The sequence below is a fragment of the Solanum verrucosum genome, unplaced genomic scaffold (genome assembly GCF_900185275.1).
Source record: "Solanum verrucosum unplaced genomic scaffold, falcon-dt-bn FXZP01000049.1, whole genome shotgun sequence".
Classification (NCBI taxonomy): Eukaryota; Viridiplantae; Streptophyta; class Magnoliopsida; order Solanales; family Solanaceae; genus Solanum; species Solanum verrucosum.
In genome coordinates, this window is record NW_026020221.1 from 4,476,084 (window position 1) to 4,488,118 (window position 12,035).

General features: G+C 28.7%; 3 protein-coding genes across 3 annotated transcripts in view; 2 read left to right on the forward strand and 1 right to left on the reverse strand.

Annotated features, from left to right (window-relative positions):
• The window catches only part of LOC125830853 (dihydroxy-acid dehydratase, chloroplastic), a 275,530-nt gene that overhangs the window by 252,268 nt on the left and 11,227 nt on the right, over window positions 1–12,035 (forward strand). The gene's annotated exons all lie outside the window — the stretch shown is intronic.
• LOC125830891 (stress-response A/B barrel domain-containing protein HS1) overlaps window positions 1–12,035 on the forward strand; it is a 241,399-nt gene that overhangs the window by 220,398 nt on the left and 8,966 nt on the right. The window lies entirely within an intron of this gene.
• On the reverse strand, window positions 867–2,632 carry LOC125830874 (transcription factor MYB78-like). The gene is made up of 3 exons (XM_049510055.1): window positions 2,404–2,632; window positions 1,644–1,773; window positions 867–1,526 (listed from the first exon to the last, which is right to left on the reverse strand). The coding sequence occupies exons 1-3, from the start codon at window positions 2,615–2,617 to the stop codon at window positions 896–898; spliced, it is 975 nt and encodes a 324-aa protein (XP_049366012.1). The 5' UTR covers window positions 2,618–2,632; the 3' UTR covers window positions 867–895.

Below are 12,035 nucleotides of genomic sequence, written 5' to 3' on the forward strand. Positions count from 1 at the left end.
TAAACTTAACTCAATTTTAAAAATTTGCTCATAAAATAAGATAGTTGTCTAAGATTATATAAAGAGACTAAAAACTCCATCCACAATCGATGTAGGAGTTAAACATGATATTTGCACAATTACAACCAAACATTTGGAGCGTGAACAATGTAAGACTGAAGTGTAACATCGGGTAAATCAATGGTTGAGATTGATATGACTCTAATACTATGATAAATATAAGAAATGAAATTTGAATCTAATTCAACTAGAAGTTAGTTCATGAGATAATGATTATTTAATATTAAATAGAAATAGACCAAAAACCCCATCCACAATCGATGTGGGACTTTAACGTTGCATTCACACAATCAGAGAGTTGGAAATCTGAAACGTGAACAATATAATATGGAATTCAACATCGAATAAAACAAGAGTCGAGATGAGTCTAACTAACTCTGATTTTATATATATATATATATAACTTCGAAAGCTAGCTAGCTCAGGAGGTGAAAATTGTCCAAGAAAATATATAAATAAATCAAAGACCCCATCCACAATTGGCGTTGACTCTAACACACAATCCTCTCACTCCGTGTAAGCTCGTCTCCATCCAATATTATTAAAAAAAAAGTTTCTTTAATTAGCATTAGAAGTTCTACATTTTCTAGCACATAAAATGAAAAACAATATTAAGAAACTCATCGGATAAAATAAATCTAAAATAAATGTACACATATATATATTTATTAAAAAAACATAAAACTAAGTAATTGATGGAAATTTGGTACATAAAAGCTACAAATGTGTTGCATAAGAATTTTAAAAAAATAAATGTAGATGCTTTTATGGTGATTAATGATAACTCTATATGAATCTCCAACCTCTTGAGGTACTTTTGGATACTATATTTGTATCACATCTCATTGTTCAATTGTTGTAAGAAGCACACATCTTCAATATTCCATGGATTTTCCATCCATTGTGTATTGTTTTGTTGATCCACTTCTTGGAATCCTTGAAATCCAGGGTGAAAATTATAACTTGTGGGATTAATTGTGGATTCTCCATAGCAAAATTGATTAGTACTTTGATTAACTTGAGAATGATCTTGATTATTGCTTTGGTTAATTGAGAAATTGTAGCAACCATCAGTTAGGTCGGATGAGTAATTATCCGATGACGCTGAAGTTGCTGAATAATTAAGATTGTTTGTTTTCTCAATATTCATCAGTTGGATAGGTAAGTATTCAGGCACATGATGATTCATGTTTGGTAGTGGATGTTGAATTTCTTGATTTTGGATATATGTGGTGGTGGTGGTGGGGCCGGAGGAAGAAGCCGCCGTTGGGTTGGATGTAGCCGCGGCGGCGGCTTGTATTCTTTCGGCTAACCTTGGCATCCAAAGATACTTCATGGTATCTTTGAATTGCTTGCTGTTCACGTCACATTTGAGTTGTTTTGCATGCTTTTGTACTCGAGTTCGCCAATAATTTTTTATCTCATTGTCTGTTCTTCCGGGGAGATGTTGAGCGATTTTAGACCAACTACACAAAAGAAATGAAAATCATATTAAACACTATAGTAGTTAGTTACTACTAATAGCAAATAACACATAGTTTAGTTATTTTAATGTGGTACTATTATTGAGATTGTGAACATACCGATTGCCCCAACGAGAATGCAATTCAAGAATCAAGAGTTGTTCTTCAAGAGTAATATTGCCACGTCGAACATCTGGTCGAAGATAATTAAGCCATCTTAATCTACAACTTTTCCCTGTTCTCTTCAAACCTGTTTAATTAATTGATTCACAACAATTTATTAATTATAATATGCTTCTCATGACTGATTTTGCCAAATTAAACTTTAAAAGAATATTTCAAAAATAAAGTATTAATAAAAGACAGTATATATGATGCATAAAACATTTTGTGTTTCAAACATACAAATACTACTTTTTAAGACTACTACTTCCCCACCCAAAAAGAAACACTTTTTTCCTTTCTCTTTATCAGATTAGACAGGTGCTCAGCAGTTAAAAAATTACCTAATTGTAAAGAAAAAAAATATATACAACAACATATCCATACAAATATTTATCTACGTGAAGATATTGTCTTTTTATACAAAAGAAAAGATAAAGAAATACATGTTGGAATAAAGAAAAAGATGGTTTCTCGAAAAAAAAGATTACTGATTCAACTAACTCGATAAACATGATTTATTAACCAGAAATTTGGGGTTCGAACTTTTTAAGAATAAAAAATTGATAGTAATAAACACTTATTCCTTAACATGCCTTACACAAGTATGGACGTAGATTAGTTGAATGACCTTAGGTCATTGGAGAGACGTTCGACTTCTCATGAATAACCAAATATAAAAGGTTTTTATGATAACAAAAAGAATAAAAATAATTACCAGCACAACGGGCAAGGGAATTCCAACGACCTTCACCATGATGAGCAATAAAATTGATAAGTGTAAAGTCTTCTTCAACGGTCCATGGACCCCTTCGAAGATCCATAACAACATCTTCCTCCTTAATTTCTTGATTATTTTCATTACAATCTCCTTGTCTTCCTTCTCGTCCTCGTCCTGAATCAACTTCAATTTTCTGACCATGATATTCCATCTAAACTTTTTTTTTTTTGCTTACTCAAAATGAAGAAACTAATTGATTGATACAAAAAAAAAAGGGTACAAATAGAGAAAAAGAGAGAGAAGTATTAATATGATATAAGAAGAGAAATGAATATTGGATTAGTACATAAGGACATAGAAGTTGATGGGACATTATAAAGATTTTTTTTAAAAATAAATAAAAATAAAAGGTGGGGGAGAAGTTTGAAAAAATTGTGTTAGAAAATAAAAGTGGCATGTGAGGGAAAGAAGAATTTAGAAGTAAAAAAAAAGTCTATAGTTGTAGTAATAATACTATGTATCCCACAAAGCCGCAATAAGGAGAAAAACTTGATTTTTCAACTTTTTAATTCCATAGTTCAATTAAAGTAATTAAAGCTTCACTTTGATTTTGACTAATCCTTCTACTTCATCACCATATTTAGTTAATTTTTACTTGTCTATTTTAATATTTTTTTAAAAAATAAATTGATATAAATATTTTAATATAATATTCATATTATTTGATGATGTATAGTTTTAAGTATGGAAAATAATTTGAAGAATAAGTATTTAATATTGACGATAAAATAAGGAAAAAATAATTATATTTTTTTGATATGTTAAAATTAACAAGTAAAAGTAAAATTTCTATTGTTAAAATATTGGATAAGTGACAGTGAACATGGTTAGTATTTTCTCGTTTCAAATTAACAGTCACTTTAGCTAAAATAAAATAAAATATCCTAATATACTTTTCATTTCATTTCGCTTGACATTAGGTTTGTTGGCATTATTGGCAGCACAAGTAGACATCACCCTTAAATAAAAAATAAATTTTCTTTTTTTAATTGTTCATTTTAACAAATTAAGAGGGGGGAGGGGGGGGGGGGGATTCCTGATATTATCTTTATCATTAATTAACTACATAAGATATTAATTATCAAATTTAAATTTCTAAAATATAATTAATAAAAATAATTTAATAAAATAACTCCTTAATATATATTTTCTTAAGAAAGGTATCAAATTATCATATGCCAAAAGAATAAAATGAAGGAACTAATTATTACTTTAAAAATTCAAGACTAATGTCGACAATGGTATTCAGTTATACCATTAATATTAAAGTGTACACATAATACTTGAGAACAAAAAATTAATTTATTTTTAAATAAAAAGAATTTAATAAACAATATTTATATTTTAGTTTTTTTTAATAAATATGAAAAAAACTAAAACGATCGTTAAAATGGAATGGTAGTATAGAACTTGTTCCATGGTTTTCCCTAATTAGGCCTTAACTATACTTTATCTTATTTTCTTTTATGCGACGTAATTTTTTATTTTTTTTGTTAAACAATTTTTGACTTTCTATCTTCAACTTAAAATGGAATAAGATGACCACTGGAATTATAAATTGAAACAACATGGGGATTTATAATTTATACCCACTATAAGGTGTTTTAAGCTTTATATTTAGTTCAAATTAAATGGTTTTAAAATAATCAAAAAGGTATTAATTAATTTTTTCCAAATTTATCTTTCTTTATATAACTGGATTTTTATATAATCAACAAATCACATTAATTAAATAGGAGATATTATTTAATTAAGCTAGTAATTTAGTGAAAAACACTTCTTACTTTTTAGGTGTGAGTAGCTTCTTAATACGTTTGTCCAAAGTAAAAACACCAAAAAATGTGGTGCGTAGGGAGTATTTCCCCTTTTTATTTTTTGTGTTTTAATTTGCATAAAAACAGTTTTTTTTTTTTTTAAAAAAAAGAGAACTTCTAAATCTTACAATTTTTAATTAAAAAATCATGACCGATATAATTAAAAATTCTAAAAATATGTGCAAAAACAACTTGATATATTTAAATATAATTGAAGACATTTTTTATTACATTTTTTTTCTTTCGCAAATATGAATATCTTTTTTTTTTTTTTCATAACATATTAAATTACAAATGTTTAAATAACCTACTATGATTTTCTCAATGAACTGAATTGAAGATGCGTGAGCATAATTTACATAAAACCAAAAAATGGCTGATAATTTAATGAGCTATTTACTATTTTTTTTTATATTAATGAACTTTAAAAAATTTAGCCCACTATCATTTGTGTACCTTCATAATTATTAATTATAATATATATATAAAAGAGATATCTGCATAGGCCTAGGCTATTGAAGTTTAAAGATTTTGGAAATTAATTTAAGTACTAAAAAATAATGTACTTTATCCCACTTCCAGTGTGGAATATTTATAGTTCAATAAATTAATTAAATCCCACGCTATACATAGTCTGACCCCAAATTACTCTAGTCTAGGCCTTAGAACTAATGATCATGGGCAAGAAGTAAAATACAAATAAAATAGGAGTTTAAAATGTAAACACATATAGTTACTGAAAAATGTGCAAGATGATCAACTTTATGCACTTTTAAAAAGAATAAAAAAATTTATATTTGGAATTTGATTTTAAAAAGGTATAATTTTTTTTGAAAAGATTCGAAATATAAGAGATTAATCTAATTCGATTAAAGGTTGATCCAGAATTTGAAGTTTATTGATTTCTACAACAACCTCAAATTAATATACAATAAAAATTAAATTCATAGTTAAATATTTAGTAAATTTCTAGATACATATACAATATTGAATTCTGATGAACTCGTATATATCATATATCCAACACTTAGTGATGTGATGATGCTCACATCCTTATCAAGTTCTGTTCACTATTAAAAAATTGCTAATTTTTGATGAAATCCATTGATATTGTTTTCGTTGAAAATTCTTTACATTTATTTGAATTGTGCCGTAAATTTAATGACATTTCTTTCTATATAGTTTTATTAATTGCTAATATATATAGGGGATGGCTCCTACTAATAAAAAAAAAAAATAGTCGACCACACTAATAACAAATGCAATATTGACATGCTCCAATATTTATCATGGACACTTTGCGCCAACAATTTTCAACTTTTCATTAATTAATTAATTCATTAATAAAACTATAAGAGCATGAGGATTGAGGGGGCTACAATAATAAAAGTCAGATTTAAGTTATTTACAATAATAGTGTAGAAAAATTAATACTTAATGACTATCATTTAAATTGTTATAGAATTACTTGTAATTGTATAAACAACTTAAAATTCAAAAAAGATTGCTAGGCGAAGCACAATTATCCCAAATTATTGCACTTTAAAAACATGTTATTTTATGTGAATTACTGATCGTTTTGCGATGCTAAATATTTTTGGATGATCGATATGTGAATTAATGTCCCGAGGAAAGGGTGGAAAACCTCTATTTGAAAGTATAATAGAACATGAAATCATAAGCTTCAAAACAACGAACGAGTCAAGATTTTGATCGTGTTCCCATTTAAAACTAAACCTATATATAAAAAATTAATATTAATTGAGTGAATTATGCCCTCTTCTTTTTTATTTGCTTAGAATATAAAGATTTTTATTTATATACTAAGGTTAATCCATGCAAAGAGGAATAATCTAAATGATTCAGTTCCAACAACATCTTTATAGAAAACATTTGTTATAAAGAAGGAAATGCTTCAAAAATAAAAATCAACATAGAGATTTAAGAAAAAATGATAAGATTTTTTATATCTATATATAATTCTTAAATATATCATAGAATTTATGTGGTTATAAATTTTTTGAATTTCATACTTGGCATTCCTTAATTAACATATTCTTCTTATTCTCTATTTTGACCCTTAATTCCAACTTCAAAGTAAAAAAATTAGCAAATTTTAAAAATGAGAATAAAATGAGAAAGTGTAAAGTCCATCATAATTTCGAAATGTAAAACTTTATCATTTAAAAAAAAAAATAGATAAATTAAAATAAATAAAATATTAATTAGTGGCAGTATCAAATACCATTATACTACGAAAGAAAAGTGAACCCTCCATGATTCCATATATTTTCCAATTTCCTTCTTGCTTTAGCCATCAACTTGAACTTTGAACATTAGTTAGCATCGTGTCTTCATTCGACTTTCGTAATAAATTCTATTTGTCCTTAGTCGTTTTGAATTATACTTTTGTTAAAGTATAAGTTTCTCCATAATTGTGATTTGCATCTTGGATCAACTTGATTTATACTCATTACACTATCTAGCTAGCTAGCTAGGTAGACTTTTTTTTTTTGGTCTTAAACTCTAAATTACCCCAGGCATCTCTAAAGGTATAGAAATTAGAGAATAATTAAAATAAATAGTCATTCATCAAACTAATAAATAGTAACTGTAATTTCTTTTATATATTATTAATGTATGATATACATAAAATAATATATATATTTTTTGTATATACATTTAACTAGCGAATATTATTATTTTGCTCGATCAGTTAAATATATAATTACCTTGCTCTATCTTATGTACTATATTTTAAGATGTTGAATTTGCTTATTGCTTATGAATCAAACTTTTAGCAACAAAAAGTCGATATTTTTACATAAAATCAATTAAGGGAAATTGAATTAAATAGTGCCGATCAAAATAAGATAATATATATATATAAAAGTAAGAGATCTTTATTTTTAATTTATAGTTTTTTATAGTTTAATTATTATTTTACGAGAGATCTTCATTTTTAAAAATAAAAAATCTTCATTTTATAGATGGATTTAAAAATTTATTTTCTATTATTTAATTTATAAATAGTAAAAAAATCTTGCAAAGGGTCAAGATAATATTTACTACTCTCTATTCACTTTTACATATCATGTTTCATTTTAGGGGAGTTATATGTGATCAATCTTCTGTAACGACCCGAACCGTCGTTATTTAGGAGGAATAAAAAATTCGGAAAAAATTCTGGGCCATTCTCCCGCCAGAGCGGGCTAGATATCGCCAGGGCGGTGGCGCTAGGGCGGGGTAAGTTGGCGCCAGAGCGGGATAATCGAGACAGAACATAAATTATGAGAAATTTTATTTTCTCCATCTTCCTATAATACCTAAATAAGTCGTAAAACACCCCAAAAACCTCAGAAAAGTTGCTCTAAGCTTGGAAAGGAAGGAGAAGGAGATTTCTAGAGCGAGGGTGGTGATATCTTGCGGATTCTTGGCCAAATTCACCGTCGCGAAGCCCGAAAAACCCAAATCGAAGTCAAAAACTCCGTGCAACTGCTTGGCGCCCAGGTAGGCTACGCTTTATGAATTGAGTAGTTTAAATTTGTGCTCACCTTGTAATATATGTAAATGAATGGTAGGGTTTATGTGTAGACCTTTGTGCACTGAGTGAATTCCATGGAAAATTCCTAGAAATCAAGTAATTGAGTTTATACCTTGAGAAGTGAAATTGATGACTTGTTAGGGCTTCTAGAATTGCTATCTTGGATAGAATTGTTTCAAGAATAAGAATATGAAATCATAATTGGAACTAGAATTATGAATGTATGTGAGACCATAAATTGGAGTGATTGATTTGCGGATTTATTATGAATTGTGATTAAACCCTAAAAGAAGCCGTAGATGATAAATTAGGGCTAAGTATGACAAATTAGCGTATGTATATGAATGATGCATTATTGATCACACTTGTTGTATATGAGATATATGAACTATGATCGCCATGAAATCATGACCTAAATGTGTGATCTTGAGGATGTACTTGTGACTGTGATCGTGATTGTGGTGTGTTGAATGGATCGGTTGTCACGTTCCGCCATAACTAACTTGGATGGGTTGCCACGTTCCGACATAACTATGAGATTGGTTGCCACGTTCCGGAATAACTATGGGATTAGTTGTCATGTTTCAGCATAACTAACTTGGATCAGTTGCCACCTTCCGGCATAACTAACTGTTGAGTTTGGGTCCCATGAGAGGGGCAATGATGTGATATAAAATGTGAAGTTATTCGTTGTTCGTAAATATTGATGAAATTGTATATGTTTTATATGCGCATGCGAGTGTAGTGTTGTCTTGACTTGTTTATGATGCACTTAGTGGGCACGTGTATAATGGGAGATATTTGATTGTTCATCGTAATGAGCGAACTTATCGAGTATAGTGGAAGGGTAAAATGTTCAAGAGGCGAGTAATAGATAGTAAAGGTAAGAAGTGAACGGTTAGTTGGAATGGTGGTAGTCGTATTTGGGAATGTTTCCTACATGTTAGAATGGTTAGGCTATGATCAAGTACCTAGTAAGTAGGTTGGCTGGAAAGTGGTTAATAGTTAGAGTGCCGACGTAATTTGGAGGTATTTTAAGAGAGGGTAAAGGTGAAGAGGCGAGTGGTTTAATTCATGACCTTACTAGTTGGTTTCTTATATTATGGGGTGGGCGTCGGGTTGACCGATGATGCCTACCGGTACGTGTGTTTTGTATTGATACTACTCTTGCTATGTCTTTTGACATAGTCTGGATGCATGATTGGTGACGTTTCATTAGGTGAAGATGAAGAAATTCTCCTGCAGCCTCTATTCTTCCTTCCGCATGGTGGGAGCTGTGTCTTTTATTTATCTTGTTCAGTTGTACTCTTAGTAGCTCTTGTACCTGTTTAAACTAGATCCAGGGGAGTTGTTTAAATTACTTTACAAGTTTAACTAATAGAGTGTCCAAGGATATTATTTATAAAATCATATTATTATATTTATCTATGTTTCAGTTAAAATTTTCCGCATGTTTAACTATTGAGATATGAGGGTTCTCCTACTTAGGTGTTGGAGTGGGTGCCCGCACGGTCCGGTGGGTTGGGTCGTGACATCTTCGGAGCTAAGTTAGATCAGGTTAATTCAATAGTTAAAATTTAGATGTTTGAAAACAATATAAATCATTCACCTACTAATATGATGAAAAAAATACATCTTAAAATATTAATCAAAATTCTTAAATTCATATAATTTGATTCTCAAAATACGAAACGTGATCAGAAATAAAAAAATAATGGAGAACTACTAGTATAAGTTTTGGGGGTCCTTGAAACTATTAATCATAAATTAACTATGTGTCTTGCATTCTAATGGATCCATATTACAACCCAATCCCCAAAAACTCGTGTTAGATCGATCGAACCTCGTTGAATTTTGATATTATTAAATTTTGCTACAATCATACATCATTCCACAACAATAGTATGATGTCATTTGTGACAATATAGTATGATGCCACACACATTGTCTTTTTTTACTTCACGATACCAAACTAAACAAAAAGTTTTGTGGTCCAATATATATTGGTTCCTTTTTGGAGATTAAATACAATGTATTGAAATAAAAGCTAGTGAAAAAACAAGAAAAAAAAAATTGACATTTGAAAACAACTCACATGATGTCTACGTTTGTGAGAGAGAACAAGTAACTTGCCTAGCAAAATTGTGTGTGAATTGTGATCCACCACCCTATATTGATAAATAAGTGTTTTTTTTCGTAGTCGTTACTCTTCTTTGTGTATACAAAATAAACAGACTTATGCTAAATATCTCGCTTCATACAAAAAAAATATAAATATCACTAAACAAGTTTGGTTTAAAACACTGACGATATAACTAGTATAATCAATTCCTAACCACTCTAATGAAATACCTTATATTGCTTCCCCAACTCAAGCAACTCTTATGAGTTATTGTTGATAAATAGTTGATGAGACATTTCTCAAGAAGTTCCATTCAATTTAAAGTTGCCACACGTTTTTCAACCATATAATTCTTGGGGGAAAGTATAATCTAGATATATGTCTATTTCGACAAATTAAAACCCTACTTTTGATGGCAGTCAACTTGATTTTATTTCAAGAATTTTACTTCGTTAAGCATCAATATTCAATCGTGGTGGAGCCAACAATTTCAAGAAGGAATTCGAAATATAAAAAACTGCTTTTTTTTAATAAACAAGGTTTTAATAAACCCTTTACAACATCCTAGCTCCACCACGATATTCAGAGGCAACAGAGCTAGCTTTCTGATACGGATTCAGTTGAACTCAATAACTTTGATCGAAACTTTGTATTTATTATTAAAATGACCGTTAAACATTAATATAAACTATTAATTTAGACTTGTAAATTTCAAATTCTAATTCTGTCTACTAATTATATATACAATCAAGTGTACTTTCCCAAAAAAGGACTAGTATAGTAATTCACATTTTATACTTTAGTAATATGAGATTATATATATATATATATAGGTGTGTGTGACATAACCAAAAAGGAAACTTTCTTTCCCATTAGACCTAACTCTAATTATTATAGATTCAAAGGAGCTAGAGAATCATGAGCATAGTAATTCACATTTTATACTTTAGTAATATGAAAAACGTCACATTCTCCAATAGACAATCTTTCAAATGCCATTTATCGTATACATACATAGTGCCAAAAATGACAACCACTTCTTGAGATCAACTCAATCGTTTGATTTGTGAACAAGTTATATTAGAATTATAACATTAAAACTAAAAATAATGAAATTATTTAGTAGGTATACTTTTATCGTAAACGTTTGATTCATTGTACTAAAAGAAAGATATACATATAGACGCATTATAAGTTTTAAATTTATGACTTTCCTTTGCTATATTTCCTTAAGAGGAATTGAATCGTCAAGTCATGAGTAACAAAGCTTCAGCAAATTTCATTTCTACAGCTGGATCAAGAAATTACTTTGTTACTAAGTTTTACATAATTTTTTCAAGCTAATTACAGAATCCGTATGAAAGTTACTGAATTCTCGAGAACCTGCTCCCATCACTCTAGATTTGCCTCTGAATATACACGATATAATGTAATAAGATGTGCTTGATTTTATGTGGTATAAACTTAAACAAATTTCTATTTTCAGTTTCAACCTCAATTTTAAAAAAAGATTTAATGAAAGATCTTTCAAAAACTCGTAAATCACATGTTAGGATGCGTGTTCTTCATGAGTAGTCCAACGATACATCACTATCAATATTTATTTATTTATTTAAAAAAAATTGTCAAATAAATACACTCAAGACAATTAAAAATATGATGTATAAATATTTATTGTAATAAAAAAATTAGTTTGTGACTTTATGTTGTTAGCTAAAAGCTTGGTAAAAGTCCAATTAAACAGTAAAAATTAGGGAACAAAATTTTGTCAAGTATGAACACGACATGCCTGTCATTAGGAGAACACAAAATATTCAACTTTAATATAAATATAGTAATACTTTTAATCTAACTTTAACTAATATTCAGTTTCTAAAGTCCCAACATTAACATAATTAATCATTAGTGCTTTATGAATTAATTTTTATCTAACTTTAACTAAATACTTCTTGTCTAGCTTTATAGTTTCTAAAATAGATTAATAAGAGTTTAAGTTGTGTATATCTACTAACAACTTTTTAAGAAATTTCGCAGGGTTAGTAGATTTTAATATTTTCACTAGTCATTTTGCTTCTCGAAAGTTAATTTT